The following is a 19,370-nucleotide window of genomic DNA, read 5'->3' as shown; positions in this document are numbered from 1 at the left end:
GTATTTGCTATATTGAATTATAACTGATGTTCATAATACTAAACTCAGACACTGCAAATTAATAAAATGTCTCTGGGTCAGCAAATGGAATTGAAATTATGGTCAACAGAGTTACAGTTTTAAGTCTGTTTTGCATTCAGTTTCTTTAGATGTTGTTTTCCAAGTCTTTTGAATCCAATATTCTATTTATTTTAAAAATGATACTCTAATGTACAGACAAGTTATGGAAATGTTTTGCAAGCTTCTTCCAAAAAGCTCATTGTGCCAAAGGGAGCCTCTTATTCTGGAAAATTTGTGTACATGGATAATAAAAATAAAGTTCTGAAAACTCTCTAGGAGTTACAAACCTACTCAAGGAAGGATAAATAGGACAGGCCTCCAATGACTCCAGAATGGCCAGCTACCCTCTCTCCATTTCCCAAATATACTCTTAAATTTCTAAAGCATAATCAGAAAGAACCCATGGTAGACTTTACCTCCTGAAACGGTAAATGAAAACAATTCCATAACCATGGGAACCGAAGGAAAATTCTCAACCCTTACCTCATTTAGACCTTCTCTTTCACAAAATGTCTGAGAAAAAAACACACAAGTCATCGTTTCTTCCTTCTTTGTGAAAAGAATAAAGTCTTTTCCAATCCTCATGGATCCACTATATTAAAAATCAAGAACATAACAGTTAACATCTAAAACACTAGAAAGAAGGAACAGGCAAGCATGATATCATGTACTGTACCAGGTTGTTCTTTTCATAGAAATAACTCCACTGTTTTGCTGACTCATCACCAAGAGTGTATAAGTATGATTTTTTTTTGTTTTTGTTCTCAAAGCAGAGCAGAATTTGAACTAATCCAGGCCCACATTCTGGCTTGAGATAAGGTGCTGTCAATGGCTCCAGCAAAGAACAATCATCTGTCCCTGGCAGGTGCTACACAGGTGATCGTAGTCTCATGTCCTCACTTTTCTTTGAGGCAGACCAGTAACATAAGCTGTGGACACATATAACACTTACACTAAGATACGCTTTGAGAAACAATAGGACATAGAGATGTGATGAAGCTTTAAGCTACAGGGGTGCTACTTCAGCGATCTCTGAGAAAAAGATTCATCATCTATTTAAAAATTAAATTTTAAATTTTAATTAAATTTTAAAACATTGTAAAGGTTCAAGTCAGTTATGGGTAGTGGAAATTCTAAAACAATATAGGACTCTCAAGTTTATATTTGTTTCTAAGATTTCCTTTAACCAAATATTATTCCCAATAATCAAAATCAATAATACATGCATTAAGGAAAACAATTCTCACCTTTTAAGACCATTGCCATATTGCCCAATAAACTTCAAAGTTGATAACCGTTTCTTGGATGTTCCAAAGTAAATGATATCTGAAGCTTCCTCTATAATTGACAAAGACATGTAAGTGGTTAGGACTTATGAGTCATTCACACCAGTCGGAGGTCCAGTTGTCAGGATGTCACACATATATTAGGACAAATCCATACTTCTTGGGTCAGCCCAAAGACAAGGATCCTTGTCAGGCCCCATAATCTCTGACCAGGATCATAACGGGAACACATTGAAGGAGGTCAGACAGACCTAGCCACGTGACCCTGGGGAAGTAGATCCTTAATTTCCTTGTCCCTGGGCTTCCCTGGTAGTGCAGTGGTTAAGAATCTGCCTGCCAATGCAAGGGACATGGTTTTAAGCCCTGGTCTGGGAAGATCCCACATGCCACAGAGCAACTAAGCCCGTGCGCCACAACTACTAAGCCTGTGCTCTAGAGCCCGCGAGCCACAACCACTGAGCCCACATGCCACAACTACTGAAGCCCATGTGCCTAGAGCCCATGCTCTGAAACAAGAGAAGCCACCACAATGAGAAGCCCATGCACCACAAGGAAGGGTAGCCCCCACTCGCTGCAACTAGAGAAAGCCCATGCTCAGCAATGAAGACCCAACACAGCCAAAAATTAATTTTTAAAAAAATTTCTTGTCCCTAAAAGGGAACTACTAACACTTATATCACATATCTGTTGATGAAGATAAATGAAATGAATTAAATGAGATGATGTGTTAACCTTAAAGACAATACATGCCATTTAATAAATGCTAATAAATTAAAGGTGCTATAATTATTTGTACCACTAGTAATTTTCTATTCTTTTGGCACTTATCCAGTCCCATGTGAGACTGAGAAGGGCAGAATAGCTTTTGGTCTGCTACTAACTGGGAAGGGCTACTTATTTCAGACTTTGAGAGTTATTCTCCTGATCTCTCCAGGGCATTCTGGAACTCGAGAGAAGAATCCTCTGAACTGCAGAATATACATACCTCCAAGAAACAGGAATGCTCCCAGGGAAATAGGAAAAGATAGAAATGGGTCTCCCAATTGGGCTACCTGAATACATGCTCCAGAATTGCCCTGAGGACCCTGTGTCAGTCTGGGGGCAGACATGCTATATAGTTCAGTGGCACGTGGCATGAGGTGTGTAAAGACACTCTGCTTGTCTGAAGCTAACTGGACATTTTATCACATGTTCTTATTAAGGGTTGGCTATTAGACGAGGGTATACATAATCATAATATTAGCTACTGCTTATTATTTAGTATGTGCCAGGTACTATATCATATATTTTATTTGCACCAACCACTTAATATTTATAACAAGCCTACAAGGAAGATACTATTATTATTATTATTATCTACACATTACAGATGAGGAAATTTAAGTTTTAGGAGTTTATGTAACTTTCCCAAGGTCACACTGATAAATGGTAACCACAGAACTATCACCCAGAGTTGCAGAAGACCAAATCACACACCATACAGACTCCCACGTACGGTGGCCAGAGTTCTGAGCACAGGGACAGAAAACTGAATAGGACAGGCATGACCCCTGTCCTCAATAACTTTATGTCATGGTAGGAGAAAGAAGTAGACAAACAAGATCCTTTCAGAGAGCACTAAGTAAAGGAAATAAAACCAGGGTAATGTTACAGGGAATTAACAAGAATGTAGCCTGCAGATAGAATGCTCAGGGAAGGCCTCCTTCATAAGGTGTCATCTGAGATGAGATTTAAATGATGAAGGGGCAGCCAGGTGTGGCTGGAGTGCTATAAGCAAGGAAGTGCAAGGTACAAGAAAAGGTCAAAGAGGTGGACAGAGGCCAAATAATGCAAGAAATTGAAAGTGTTGCTGAGGAATATGAATTTTATTCTAAAGTAATGGAAAACCACTAAGGGTTTTAAGCAGGGGCATCAATATGATCTATTAAAAGAAAAAAATGCACTCAGGATTGCTGTGTGGGGAATGCACTGTAATGGGGCAAAACTGCAAGTGAAAAGAGTTTGGAAATCACTGCAGTCATCTTCTAAGGGTCAAGACTGATAGAGCTCAGCTTGGACAACAGACGGATTCTATTTTCAGTCATCAGAAAAACTCTTCCAACTTATCACCTGAGTTCCAACATTAATAAAGAATTGCTCTCAACACTACTGGGCCTTTTTAAAATACAACTGTATATGTCAACTGAAGTGAGTTTCTTCTGAAGATCTGAATATTTGTCACTTGCCTGTGTTTTGATTATTTTGTTTGTGGACCCATATAAAGGAGTTGCTTCTTTTTTTAAGGAATTGCTTTAGAATATGTCACACATAGTCCTTTACCATTCAGACCAAGGGGGTCTTTGGAAACTCAAAAGAAGATAATTGCTTTATTTTTTATTCTTAGCTTCTATCAGCACCGATGATCATTCTTTCCTCTGGTGTGAAACTGACCAGAACACTACCATATTATTTGAACTCCCTCACTGTTTGTTAAATCTGGTGGTCAAAAAGCCTAGCTTGAGGGACATAACACAAGTGTTATAAGAATTCAGGGATAAGGAATCCCAATTCATGCAAATCTTTTATCTGAAGGAATAACATCTCAATTCCACAGCAAACAATATTATGTACCTACTCTGTGCTGCCTTTTGCTAGCCTTGAAGATACGAAGATAATCATGCAATGCATTGTAGATGTTTTCACTATGAGGAGAACATTCAAGAAGCAACTAAACCTTTGAATGTGCAGGGAAAAAACACAAACTGCTAAAAACAAGGAGAGGTGACCTCTACCTCAAGGTTAAACAAAAAATTTAAAATAGCCTAAACACACTAGAAACTGCCTCGGGTCTCTTGAAAGCAATACCTGAAGGGTGTGCTAAAGACAATCTCACTGTCTGTGTTTGCTTTCTATTCATTCCCAGATGCTGTTCCTTACAAGAAATCTGTGCCTTGTGCCTGTCATTTTTCTGGCAATATTGATTTACATTCACTTTTGGTCTTGCTTTAGATGGTTACAATGAATTTACTCTGTCAGCTGGAATATTTAAACCTAAAAAGCTCAACAATATGATAAGTCTGGGGTTTATTTTTCCTAATAGCTCCATACCTGTTTTTATATGTATAGCTCAATTTATTTTTATTTATTTTATAGGTTTTCAGGCTGTTTGTTCTAACAGCCAGGTAGGAATCTAGATAATTAACTTACCAGGGCTCATACCACATCCATCATCCAGGAAGCACAACATGAATCCACCCTGCAGTTCTTCATTATCCACTGTAAGAGAATGCAGTTATTACTAATAAATAGGGGGCTTAATTTGTTCATCAGAGAGTCATGCTGCTCACATAATTATTTGTCCTCCTCAAATGCAGCCACTGAGTGACTGAGTTATGGCACGAGGATAAAGCTCAGAAAGGCATCTTGGCTACAGTTCCATGAGAAACTGCAGGGAGAAAACAATCATGCAACAAAAAGGTTTTAAATTAACATAAAACATGTACATATTAATAAATTATGTATACAGCATGACATGCCCTGTTCTGGAATCTGACGGGTCCTTTAAACTTCAGGTATTTTCTCCCTGGGAGAGGGAATAAAGGTAGCCAATTATGTGGCCACAGGATCCCTCTATCAAATTGACCAATCCTGTTGCCCTTCCACCAAAGCACTAATTCTAAAGTCAATCCAGGTCATTCTTATTAAATTCATCAGGCTCTCTTCCAAGTAGCTAATTCCCATAAGAGCCATTCGTGCGTGCTTCTTAGTGGCAGCAAATATTTGCCTCTTGAAAATGCATATGATTTTTGAAAATAGCTAAGTTATTTGGAGTCAATTTTGATGATTAAGAGATATCATTAACTTACATAATATAATCTCTTGTTTAAAAAATTGTGAAGGTGTAACTAAAAATAATGAGAGTAATTTTAATGCACAGTTTGTAATCTGGCTCTTGAAGTAATTTCAACATTTGGATACGTGAATTCCAGCACACCTCTCTCTTTTTTTGGTAACATAACAACTTTATTGAGAAATAGCTTATACACAAAAAAGCTACACGTTTGAAGTATACAATGTGACACATTTTGACATATGTAAATACCTGTGGAACCATCACCACAATCAGGATAGTGAACATGATCATCACCCCAGGTGTTTCCTCGTGCCCCTTGTAGTCTCTGCCTTCTGCCCCGCCCATGCCCTGTCACCCCCGACCCCATCCCCAGGCAGCCATGGATTTACAAACTCCATCCTTACAGATTCATTTCTAGCACATCAGTTAAGTCAACTCTGGGTTCAATGGTCACCTGGAATCTACATTTTTTAAATGTTCAAAATAATCTATAAATACATATCTAAAAATCATACCCAAGTTTTCTGGATTCATAATTTTATGCTCACATGTCCACTTGTAATCCCCCCCTCCTCTCTCTAATTCACCTCCTGTTTACTAACCCTTTGTATCTTCCCTACCATCTAATTTCCCCAGTTCTTCTCCCTACCTGGTCCTCTGGTCTGCTTACCTCAACTTCTGTGTCAGAATATTCCTCCCCGCTTTAGGTATTTGCTCTGTTCAGCTGTCCCCTGACTAAGGCTGACACTTCTCCACTGTTCAACTCTTGTGGAGTTCTTTGCACAATGCGATAGTTCTCAACCTTGGCTGCACATTTGAATCACCAGGATATATTCTAAATTAACTGGTCTTGGATGCAGTTTAGGAACAAAAACTCCTCCTTATTATCCTAAGGTTTATCAGAACTGGGAACCACCTAACACAAGCCTCAGCCTGTGAAGTTGCAACAGTTGATTTTGTAGCTCTTGGTATATAGTTCTCACATAAGAAAGCAGGGCATTTCTTTGGTGAATAGGTGGGAAAGGCTCAAAATTCCCAAGAGTCTTAATAGAGGCTTAATTTTTCTATAAATTCCCATGAAGGCCTGCAGACAATCACAGCCTCAAAATTTAATATTCCCCAAGTACCCACTCAGAGGCTTGGCCTTGTTTGTTTCAATTCCTTAAAACTATGTATTTCAGATCGATTTCTACTAACCATTAAGCATGCATGTCTGAAACAAACCACAGCACCTTCTCCCCAAGCAGAATGCCTCCTCCTTCCGGTGTGTCCTGCTCAATAAATGGCATCTCTCTGCCATTAGGCTTCAGCTGCCCAAGTCAAAGCCTCAAGATCAAGTTCTCCACCTCCTCGCCCCATGTAGACATGCCTTCTCCATTCCACCTCCTCACATCTCTCAAATCTGACCACTTTCTCCATCCCCATGACATTGCCTTAGTTCAGGAAACCATCACCTCTCTTCTGGATTCCAGTAGCAGCTCCCCTGCTTCTTGCTCCCACAAATCAGAGCACGCCGAGAGTCTGCAGCCAGTGGTACAGTTCACTACTCTCCTGCTTATAACCCTTGCCACTGCCCACAGGATGCAACCCAACCAGGTAACAAATCTAGCTTGCCTTTCATCACCTGACCCTCCAACCTCTCTGTGGTGGTTAATTTTATGTGTCAACGTGGCTAAGCTATGGTGTCCAATTGTTTGGTCAACTCGATGTTGCTATGAAAGTCCTTGTGGATACAGTTAACATTTATAATCAGCTAACTGTAAGTAAAGCAGATACCCTCTATAATGTGGGTCAGCCTCATCCAATCAGTTGCAGGCTGTAAAGGCAAAGACTGAGGTTTCCCAAAGAAACAGCAATTTTCTGCCTCAAGACTGCAACACAGAAACCCTGCTTGAGTTTCCAGGCTGCTGGCCTGCCTGAAGATTTAGAACTCAAGACTGCAACGTCAACTCTGACCTGGATTTCCAATCTGCCAGCTGCCCTACAGATTCCACACCTGCCAGCCCGCACAATCATGGGGGCCAGCTCCTTAAAATAATCCCCCTCTTCCTCTTCCTCCCTCTCTACTATATGTATATCCATAGATAGAATGATAGAGACTAAGAGAGAGAGAGAGAGAGAGAGAGAGAGAGAGAGAGAGAGAGAGAGAGAGAGAGAGAGAGAGAGAGAGGAAGGGGCAGGGAGAGATATCTATTTATCTACTATTGGTTCTGTTTCTCTGAAGAACACCTCCAAGCTCATCTCTTGTCATCCCCTCCCCTGCCCATACTGCACTCTTCCACTTCCACACAAATAATCACCTGGGACTAATCTTGAACATCTCAAACATTTCTGCAACACCATCAGGGTGTCCTATGTTCTCTCCAGATTCAAGCGACTATACATTCTTCTCCTTCATCCTTTCCATCCTTGATTCTCCAAGTTAAGGCCTATTTTCCCTTTAGGTCTTTAGTTCATACATGATTTCTTCTAGGAAGGCTTCCTAATCCTTCCACATCATCAGGTGCCCATAATGAGTGTTTTCTTTCTAATCTGTGTTTCCCACTTTTCAAAGTATATTCAAATACCTGTTCATGCATCTATTTCTCTTTCAGACTAGTGGTTCTTCCACTTTTTGGAACTCAGTTGCCTCAGAGATATGATGAAAGCTCAATGGGCTTCTACCCATAAAAGTGAAGCTGCACACAATATTTTCCACAGATCCCTTTACTAGGATGCCAATTCCTTAAAAGCAGGCACTGTGTGTACTCAGCACTTAGCCCAGTGCCTGCCACTTGGTAAGCACTAAAAAAATGTACTGAATGCATATCCATGCTTACTAGAATAATACACACAGAAAGATAAAACAACCATGGCTAAACATATTCAGTTTGAATTTTATAGCCCTCAAGTTACTTGAAGAAAACTTAAGACTGGAAAGTAATTCACAAGCCTCAGTAAATAATTTAAAAACTAGTCCAATGCTTAGATTAATTATGTACCCCCATACCAATTTTATCTATTGGTGCATAAGCCCTGGCCCTAGTTTCTTCTATTTTTTGAAGAAAAATCAGTTTCCTAGGTTGATAGCCATATTGTGGTTTGCTGCAATAACACATATTACCTAAATAAAGAAAGAAGTACCCCTTTCAAATCAAATTGCAAAGATTCTTTTTTATTTTTTGTGACAATGCCAAGTGCTAAAGAAAGTGGGGTGAATACTGCCATGTCGTGATGCCTTGCACAAACCCAGAAGAACATAATGTGTGAATTCTGATCACATTTGTTGTACTTTCTGTGATTCCAGATAATTCTTCTCAACCCTTCGACCCTTCAATAATATGTGTGCTGTGAATGAAATTCAGCTCGAATCTTTTCTCCTTCCTCCACTGCTAGGACCACTGCCTTCGTTCAAATCCTCATAAAATCTTGTGTAGATCATCCATAGCCCCACTTCCCTGCTATCCTTCTTTCACACTTCTACAGACCACCTACAAACCATCCTGTATGCTCTTGCTAGACTATCTTTCTTTAAAAAGAAAAGGGCACATTTCTATTGGATAGTTTGCCAACTGACATTGCTCAAAACCTTTAATGGTCCACTGGCTACAGAAAAGCAAACAAACAAAAAATCTTAGTATGATATTCAAGGTGCTCATCCATTTGGCTCTAACACTTAGTTGTAGTCAACCAAGCCCCATCATTGTCTCCTGGATGCTTTTTCTCCAAATATATACATGGCTCACTGCCTCATGTCATTTAGGTCTTTGCTGGTATATCACCTATTTAGAGCAACTTTCCATGAGCACCACATGAAAAATAGTACATCTTTCCCATTACTCTCTGTTCTCTTATCCCACTATGTTTTGTTTTGTTTTTCTTTTTAGCACTTATCGTGACCTGGTATATTATTTATTTGTTCACTTCTTTATTGTCTATCTTTCCTCATTAGAATGCATGTTCCATGAGAGCACAGGCTTAATCAAACACTTTAGTCATTGCTCTATCCCCAGCAATTGAATGTTATTGAATAAATGAATGAGTCTCTGAACTAGTCTACCTCCATTCTTTTTTTCACAATAATTCCTGAGACAGGAATATTCTTTTCTTCCTACACTACCTGACAAAAATCACATCCATATTTCAAGCCCTGGCTCTTTAATATGGGGTGTTCTTTCTCTGTGTTCCCACCATGCTTTGAGTCTCTCCTAGGCAAGAGATGCTTATTCTCATTTACTCTTATATAATTGGATATATATGGAAAGATCACCTTTTCTCCACTACTGGCATTTCCTTCTATGCAGAATGGAGTTCAATCAGCAGTAGTAAAGGGGCCCTTCTCTGTACCTTGACCATGTTTTCACTGAAGCAGTGAGCTCACTCATCTGACTGGTAATTTAGGGAAAAGTAACTTAAGGTTCTGTTCAGATCTCTCCTGTTCCCTCTGAGAGTGAGCTGCCTGCAGAGAGCATGACTCCACTAGGTGGGCGAGTGCCTGATGCTCTCCCACACTAAGCTCCATACTCCAACCTAGCATTTATCATCAATGAAGACTGACTCTCTTATTTGATTTCTCAAACTTCTCAGAACCTGGGAGTAGAAAGGGAAGAAGAGCGTCATTTATTATGTTTCTTCAAATCTCTCAAGATGTCCATGTCTCTCTTCCTCGTGAACCAGAAGCACCCACCTAGCACAAAATCTTAAAACACTTAGAAAACTGAATTGAACTGAGTTGCTTTTTAAATAATGATAAGACTTTATATCATGGACCACATTCTCTGGCCTGTGACCAACATCCAATATTTACAGGAGAGCTGACAGAATCCGGGTTGGGGATCCATTTTAACACCATAGGCGTTTCTCCAGGTAGTGTTAACTACAGAACTGGATCACAAAACCTAACTTCCTCTGCATCATATTTTCTCCAGGTAGTGTTAACTACAGAACTGAATCACAAAACCTAACTTCCTCTGCATCATATTCAGTGAAATGAACTAATAAGTGCAATAAATACTTGGTGACTGGAAATGAAGTCAGTAAAGAAAACATGCTTGGTTTGAATTTCATAGCCTTCAAACATTCATACTGCGCATTCACTTACACACTTTAAAACTGTAATATGTTGGGAATGATGTATACTTAATTATGAATAACCATTAAGTTAATATGCATTTTAAAATAAAACTGGTTTCTCGTGGCAGACAAACTGACTGCTACAAATCACTCTGATGCTTTCACAAAACCCTGGAAGATCTCACTTTGTAAATGAGTCCTCTAGCAAGTGAACAATTTCACTCAAAAAGTCTGCTGTTCTCAACCTGGCTCCCCACGGGGTCACCGAACTCACAAAGCACTTAGGTTACATTAAAAATCTATAGAATGTGGTTTGATTTTCATGAAATAAAAGAAAATCAAAATAACTACAGGCTTTTCCATTAGAAGGAAAAAAAAGAAAGCAAATCTGCTCACCTGAAAACACATCAAGTCTTGCAGCCCCTGCATCTCTGAAAACAATATAAAAATATTGTTTCAGTATGAAATCGTATTTTTAAAAATTACAATAATCTGAATTGCTCATGTGACATATGATCTACTGTCAGATAGCAAACAATGGAGAAATCTGCTTAAATTGCTTTAAAAACACTTAACTAAAATGTTTCACCCTGCATTTGTAGACTAAGACCTATGATCACTCGTAATTTGAGAATGTCGCAAAGCCTGAAACTCAGAAATTTAGAAGAGACGGAATTTAGTGGTAGTTACACAAGAAGCTCAAGAAAATGGATATGAACATTTTAAAAAATGGTTGGAGAATAATCCAGAAGTCATATGAAGACTTTCATGATATATTTTATTTTTTATTTTTTTAACATCTTTATTGGAGTGTAATTGCTTTACAGTGGTGTGTTAGTTTCTGCTTTACAACAAAGTGAATCAGTTATACATATACATATGTTCCCATATCTCTTCCCTTTTGCGTCTCCCTCCCTCCCATACTCCCTATCCCACCCCTCTAGGTGGTCACAAACCACCAAGCTGATCTCCCTGTGCCATGCGGCTGCTTCCCACTAGGTATCTATTTTACATTTGGTAGTGTATATATGTCCGTGCCACTCTCTCACTTCGTCACAGCTTACCCTTTCCCCTCCCGACATCCTCAAGTCCATGCTCTAGTAGGTCTGTGTTTTATTCCCGTCCTATCCCTAGTCTCTTCATGATATATTTTAGTACAAAACGAAAAAGAAAACTACTAAGTACTGTGTACCATATAATCATATTTTTAAAGAACATATATGATATTCATGTGCATATCTGTAAGGAAAGAAATCAAATGTTAACAGTGGTTTTCTCTAGGTCAGAGGTTGATAATCTATGATCTATGGGCCCATCAACTGTTTTTGTGAATAAAGTTACTGGAACACAACCATGACCGTTTATTTACATATTGTCATTTACCTATTGCCTATAGTCTGCCTTCACACTACAATAGTAGAGTTGGGTAGTTTCAACAGAGAACACATGGCCTACAAAGGTGAAAATATTTAATATTTGGTCTTGCACAGAGAAGTGTGCTGGACACACACACCCACAAATGATGAGGTTACTGGTGCCTTTTCTTTTTTTCTAATTTTCTTAGTTTTCTACAATTCACAGATATTATTTATGTATTTTCTTAAATTACTTTTTAAAGTAGAAACTTTAAAAGGAAAGGAGAAAGAGCCAGAAGATCCTGGTTTCCACATGAAAGCTGTGAGAGAAAGGAGAAAGGCAATGAGGGCTTAGCTGACGAGGAAGTGGGTATGTTAAGGGAAGGAAGAGTCTAGAAGGAAGCTCAGAATAATAACAACCAGTGGGACTCTGATGGGAAAATCTGAGTGTCTCCCAAAATTTCCATCAGTCCCGACCCAAAACTACCCCAGATAAATTGGAGTAGGTACAATGTACTTGTTCTACAAAGTTGGGCCCTTAGCTCCTTCCTCTAGCCAACTGCTGCTTCTAAGTGCCTCCTCTACAGAAATTCTGGGGTTACCACTGTCATTTCTTGGGCATTATCCATGTGACAAATAAATCTTAAACCTTCTCTTCTAATCCTTACCACAGACCCACGACACATAGGTATCATTATCTCCATTGTATAATTACATGTTATACAAAGAACCATGTATACAATAATTGGCTCAATAAACGTCACTGTACTGAAAGGTTTTTTTCATAGAAACAGTTTCTTCATAGAAAAATTCCATGGGATGAGACAAAGAACAGTCATTCACTTTTACAGCATATTAAGACATTTCATAATAAGCTTTGTACCCAGGTACTTTTTCTCTGAACATCTGTTGTATCAGGAAGAGTCCCCTAACAATTCCTTCCTATCCCATCACATTTTTTCCTCCTCTTTCCACAACATTCTTTTAATGCCTTCCAGTTCTAATTTTGACAACTACAGGAAATCATCAAAATCTTGAATACAATGATATAAAATAATGTCTTAGAGTAACATAGGGACTTTATGAAGACCTCTGTAAGACCAACCGAGCATCTTGCATAAGTCTGTTAAGTAGCTTCATTTGCTGTCAATTACTAGCATCTAAGCAGTGGTGACAAACTTAGGTGTCCCCTGAAGACAGAGGAGCCAAAGAGTTCAGGCTGGCCATGGGGAACACTGGGAATGGCAAAGCTGAACAAACAGGCTGGTCCCAAGAGTGCACCTGCTACACACCTGATCCCATTGAGGAAGGCAGCCTCAAGGTTGGTATGTCTAATCTTTAAAAAAACAAAAAAAAGCATGGGATCCAGATTCTTTTATGTGGCACCTCATGTTTCTCAAACTTTACAAACAATTCCTTCTTTTATTTTTTATTCTTTATAAATATTGTGCAAACTTTCAGTATGAGTCAAATAAACATGAGACAAGCTGGACTTGTTCCGGGGCTGCCAGTTTACAAATGCTGCTTGAAGAATTGCTTGATTGATCACATTTCCCTCACTCCCCTGAGTCTGCAGTCAATCTTTCTTTGCTAATCACCCTCTCTCCTCCATAAACCGTTCCCACTGTTCTATTTCTTCTACATTCCGATTTTACTTGCCCTCCTTTGTTGAAATGAATGAGTGAAACAACTTTATAGGAGAAAAGACAGTAGGCAAAAGAGACAAATGTGTTCTTTCACAGTTACAGATGTCAAGTTGCTGGAAATGGACACTGAGTAGGACAGAGGACTAATGGATACAGGAGGAGCCTTGCTTCAAAGCCTTGAGCAGAAGCAAACAGTAGAAACCATGAATTCCTGCAGACACTAACCATGAACATTCATGTGTAGTAGCCCCATCTCTATTAGCTCCACCTAAGTTGCATTCACAGATCTTCTGACCAAGCAAATTTCTTTTTCTCCTCTTCCCTCCCTTTTTGTGATGACTGTGATTCCATTAGTCCTGCAGAGTTTCATATAGAGGAGCTAGGGACTTTTGACTTAGCATTGAACATGGTTGTGCAGGAAGTTCTAGATGGCTGGTTAAATGACTACACCCTGTGGTCACACTCAGTCACCTCCCTTCAAAGGCCAGAAACGAGGGGAAAATGCAAAATGTTGTAATACAGTCATCAATCAGTGGCAGGGAATTTAGATCTCCCCACTGAGATCCCTTATCTAACAACCACATACTACTCCCTGGGTGGACTTTGCTTTCTGCAGAAAAGGTGACAAAATCTTCTGTTACAGGCAAATACAAATATAAAACAATCAAATGCCATATTCGGTGAGCTGAAAAACTGACTCCTTCACAAACATACTATTGAGCTGGTCTTAAATTGTTAAAGAGATTTCCTTAAACATCAATACCTTTGTCAGAGACAGTAAAATGGGGCAAGGGAGTTCTGTAGCCAGACAGCCTGAATTTGAATTCTACCTCTGCCAAATATTAACTGTATCTCCTTGAATAGGTCATCTAACCTCTCTGTGCATCAATTTCTACATCTGGGGAATTCAAATAATGATTCCCAGGGCAAAGTGTTGTTGTCAAGAATAATGAGTTAACACCTGTACAGGAAGAGCTTAGAACAGGATCTGATACACAGCAGGGGATCAACAACACTTAGCTCTTTTCTCCTTAACTATGCAGTTCACTTTGGTGCAGACTTCAGAAAATGCCCAAACCCAAATATAAATTCTCAATACACAGTATACATTGATACATAACTCAAATAAAATCCAAATGAATATCTGCTATTACATGGTTATAAACACAAAAACAGATGTCCAGATGAATGGATAAAGATGTGGCACATATATACAATGGAATATTACTCAGCCATAAAAAATGAAATTGAGTTATTTGTAGTGAGATGGATGGACCTAGAGTCTGTCATACAGAGTGAAGTAAGTCAGAAAGAGAAAAACAAATACTGTATGCTAACACATATATATGGAATCTAAGGGGAAAAAAAGGTCATGAAGAACCTAGGGGCAAGACGGGAATAAAGACACAGACCTACTAGAGAATGGACTTGAGGATATGGGGAGGGGGAAGGGTAAGCTGTGACAAAGTGAGAGAGTGGCATGGACATATATACACTACCAAATGTAAAATAGATAGCTAGTGGGAAGTAGCTGCATAGCACAGGGAGATCAGCTCGGTGCTCTATGGGAATATATGTATAACTGATTCACTTTGTTATGAAACAGAAACTAACACATCATTGTAAAGCAATTATACTCCAATACAGATGTAAAAAGAAAAAAAACAGATGTCCAATTTACCTAAACTTCAAGTATGATCATAAATACAAACTAAATAAAGATGAATAATTCCTCCTTCCATCTGTTCTTTTTCCTATAATACCTTGATTTTACAGGAAATCAAATCACAAAGCATTCCAAGTGGGGAAATGACAAAGAATTTTCATCTCTTAATATGACTAGACTTTATTAATGTCATAAAATTCCTTTGTCCCTTTGAATAACCTTTGTTTACACATAAGCCTTACCTTGCATTGTCCAGCAATTCAGCCAGTGCTCCAAAAACGAAACTGTGCGTGGTGCTGATGAAGAAATAGAGGGAAAACCAAAGTTAAACCAACTCTGTAATCAATGTAAAAGGTTCAAGACATGTTCAGACAATGTTCTCCAGTTCTAGGCAGATAATCAATTATGGAGTTATTCTAGAAACTACTTTCTCAGCATGGTCAAGATTCTGAAGTACATGACAAAGCCAGGGCTAAGAACACTATTGCCAAAATATCCTGTCTACTCCTGATAAAACAAAGACTTCAAGGACCTGACTGTACTTAAAGCAAATTTTGACATTTTAAAATTGCTTTATAGGCATTTACTCAAGTTTTTTTTAGAGAATGTTTCATTAAAGTTGTATTATTTAAGGCCAAATTACTTCTGAAAAACCTTGATCAAATTCCGGGCTCACTGAAAGACCTTAAGACTCCATCTGCAGACACAGGTACTGGCAGGGGACCCTGTTTGCACCACTAACCTACACTTTTCTGTGGAATCTTTTCACCTTGGACAACCCTGATTCTTAAATAATCTCACAGATTACCAGTGGTCACTCTCCCCTGTATCCCTCTTGCCAGGTCCTGGGCAATAGAACACACTAGATAGCCATCCTTATTTATACTTTGAAGGCTGAATGTTCCTATGGGGTGATATCAAGCCACCTTCAGGGTCGCACACTTGCTTTTCATTTGTGGTTGTGGATATTTCAATCAGCAACCTTACTGCAGCATTAAGGTAAGATTCAGTAGGGAATTTTCTTTTTATATTTAGTAAACAGGTAGCAGAAGCAAGAGACCCATTTATCAAAAATCATCTGCTCATTTGTACAGGAGGAAGGATAATCTGCAATGTCTCAGTGACTCCAAATACCTCAGGCCACAGGATGATAGGCTAGCTAAAAATTTATTTTAAAAAAATACATATATATATCTATTTTTGGAATTTTAAACTATAAACAAATGCTGATGAGGGGTCTCTTGACTCCAGTCAGCTTTCAAATTTGTCATCAGAATAAACCTACTATGCTTCTAATGAAGAGACAAGTTTGTGAACCACTATCCTAATTGCTTAGTACACCATTCATTTGACTCTTAATTATACGCTACAGCAGAACTAACTCCTTTAATGGCAGACATCTGAGGTCTCTGATTTCTGAGCTAGGCTGCTCTTATAAAATAGTTGCCTTTTAATAAATATTCACTGTTCGTGAAAAAAAGCATAAACCAACTAAATGCCATTATTGCAAAAAGGTGTCCTTCACTCAAAAGAAAGTTAGTACTTAAAAATCTAAAACAGAGCAAAAGAAAAGTGTTGGTGACATGCTTTACAAAAGCAGCACTCCAAACCACAAGCCTTTCAAAACAATCCTTCAGGAAAGTAACTGCAATCATTCTGATCCCCTCGCCAAAAATGCCATATAAGCTTCTGTACTATTTCACTCGAGATTTTTACTGACAGCCTGCTATGTGCCAATGTGGGCAGACATGTTCTTTACACTTTGTGGGCTCAAGTTAGTGGGGGATATGAAAAATACACAAGTAAACAAACATATAAAGATGATAACACAGATTATGATTAAATGATACTAAGAAAGAGGGATGGGGAAGAGTAACTGGTGAGGAAGGGAGAGCCTTTCTTCACAGAAGACATGAGCTGAACCCTGAAAGATGAGAGCTCAGTCCCTTGCAGAACTGGAGTGAAAATGCTCCAGCAAGAGCAGGAGGTGCAAAGACCTTGAAGCAGAAAAGAGCCAAGCAGGCCAGTCTGCTCTGGCTATGGTAAAATGGGGAGATCACATCGAGATATGGGATGGCCAGGTCATGCAGTGCTTCCTACTCCATGGTTAGGAGCTCATACTTGCTCCCCATGCAACTGGAAACCACTGTCATGTTTTTAAAAAACTGACACACTTTGGGGCTTCCCTGGTGACTCAGTGGTTAAGAATCCACCTGCCAACGCAGGGGACACGGGTTCGAGCCCTGGTACGGGAAGATCCCACATGCCATGGAGCAACTAGGCCCATGAGTCACAACAACTGAGCCTGCGCTCTAGAGTCCACGAGCCACAACTACTGAGCCCACATGCCACAACTACAGAAGCCCACGCGCCTAGAGCCCATGCTCTGCAACAAGAGAAGCTACCACAACGAGAAGCCTGCACACCACAACGAAGAGTAGCCCCAGCTCACCGCAACTAGAGAAAGCCCGCACACAGGAACGAAGACCCAACACAGCCAAAAATAAATAATAAATAAATAAATAATATTAAAAAGAAAAAAAAGAAGAGTGACATACCTGGTTTAAGTTTTTAAAAGCTCACTCCGGCAGCTTTTAGGAAAATGGATCATAGGCGAGCAAGAAGGGGAAGCAGAGAACCTAGTTTAGAGGTTATGAGAAATCCAGAGGGGACATGGCAGTAGAGATGGGGAGAAATGGATGAATTTGAGACACAGAGATGGTATGAAGAGGACTTGATGATGGATTGGATGTGGGGGTGAAGCAAAGGAGGAATAAAAAATCACTGCTGTTTTTACTGAGGCCAGTCTCAGATAAGAATTTTATCTCTGGGAGCTGAGACTATGCCAATTTGTATCTGATTTTGTTGCTGTGGCTTCACACTGCTGTCACTTTTGTTATTAAGTTACCAGACCACCAACTGATAATGGGGTAGTTTGGGGCGGGGAGGCTGGGGAGCAATTGCTACAGAAACTATGCAAAACTGACGCTGAGGAACTTTTCTAGGATAAAATTCACAGTCTTTTCAGCACTCAGATTATAATTTTTCAACTCGCTCAAAATTGCTATTTCTTCATTTGTCTTCTACCTCAGTTAACTTTTAACTACTTGTACCATCCTTTCCAGCTTGAAATCATTCTCCATGATAACAAGATAAAACTAAATATCTGCTGAATATTGCCTGTTTGTTTTATTCTGTTGTCTGTAAAAATTACAGTGTTTTTCCCAAGCAGCAAGGCCAGGCTTCTTTACATTTCCATTTCTGTGGTTTCAAATCTGCTGCATCCTTTCTATCAATCGGTACTTTCAGTAAATACAAATTACTAAGAGGTTCCAAAAAATCAACATACCACTGTGAATTACACAGCACTCACTACTATGCTTTGCTGTGCTGGAAATAACAGATGGACAAGAAAAACCTCTGTCATCTGCCTCTGCAATCTAAATATTCGATATAACACCTAAAAAGTAGTCAAACGGGGTATACTGGCCTGACAGAGAAGAAACAGTGCCCTAGTAATAACTAAAATGTGAGATTCCTATCCTCATAGAGGTTACATTTTCAGAAAGACTCAGGATGCAACAGCGGCTGGAATCGATAAATACAAATTACTCTTTGGAGGGCAACTTTAATCTTTAAATGTCAGTGTGTTAGGGAGAGAAATCATTAGAGATAGGCCAGTATGGTAGAATGAGGAGATGGACAAACGTCTCCGCTGTGTGGACAGGCTCCCCCGTTCCGGCTACGCCAGTGCACTCACGAGTTGGCGTGGATGAAGTCCAGATGCAGGTGGGCCCGCCGCAGAGCGGCATACTTGTCTCCCATGGCCTGGAACGCGACCCGCGCGGCCCTCGCGGACCCAGAAGCCGGGCCCAGCAGCCTTTCGCCCATCTCCACGCCCACGCCCACGCCCACGCCCACGTCCTCGCCCACGCCCACGCCCTCGCCCACGCCCTAGCGCGGATACCTGGCTCGACGAGCACGCGCTCCCCCTGGTGGCCGGAGCGCGAAGCTCACCCTGCTCTGTGGGCCCGAGTGTCTGTCTGGCAAGTTAAGTCCGGTCCTGATCTTGGATCCACCTGGTGATAAGGTGTCTGGGCTAGGCTCCTCTTCCCGAATTGAGGTTTACGTAACCTTACTAAACACTCTTTTCTAGCATTCCCCAACTGGAAAATGGAGCCCAGGGCTGGGGCTAGAATTCGATCCGAAATGATTGCACACACATATACACACATAAACACACAGAATGGGAAGAATCTGGGTGGCGAGGTCGGTAAGGGAGCTGAGGACGGTAGGGAAGGAAAATGGATAGTTTCCCTTTTGCGGTTGTTACACAGCAGAGGTCAAGGCCCTTTGTGTTCTCACCCCAGCACTTACCCGTGTCCCTTGGGTTGTGTTTTCTCCAGTTGAAGGAAAGAAAGAAGAAAAGCAGTCAGCCAGAGAGAGAAAGGAAGGAAGAACTAAAGGCAATCA

The 19,370-nt window shown here is 39.9% G+C and overlaps 1 protein-coding gene across 1 annotated transcript in view; it reads right to left on the bottom strand.

Moving 5' to 3' along the window:
• Nucleotides 1-18,788, bottom strand: part of MORC1 (MORC family CW-type zinc finger 1) — a 191,697-nt gene extending 172,909 nt beyond the window's left edge. The window contains 6 exon segments of the mRNA XM_067035361.1: nucleotides 544-652; nucleotides 1,308-1,398; nucleotides 4,533-4,601; nucleotides 10,627-10,661; nucleotides 15,140-15,193; nucleotides 18,658-18,788. Coding sequence (XP_066891462.1) covers nucleotides 544-652; nucleotides 1,308-1,398; nucleotides 4,533-4,601; nucleotides 10,627-10,661; nucleotides 15,140-15,193; nucleotides 18,658-18,788 — 489 coding nt within the window.
• Nucleotides 18,789-19,370: the final 582 nt, after the last annotated feature.

The sequence above is a fragment of the Kogia breviceps genome, chromosome 5, assembly GCF_026419965.1.
Source record: "Kogia breviceps isolate mKogBre1 chromosome 5, mKogBre1 haplotype 1, whole genome shotgun sequence".
Lineage (NCBI taxonomy): Eukaryota > Metazoa > Chordata > Mammalia > Artiodactyla > Physeteridae > Kogia > Kogia breviceps.
Note: the sequence above shows the minus strand (reverse complement) of the source record. Positions and strands in the feature narration are given on the sequence as shown.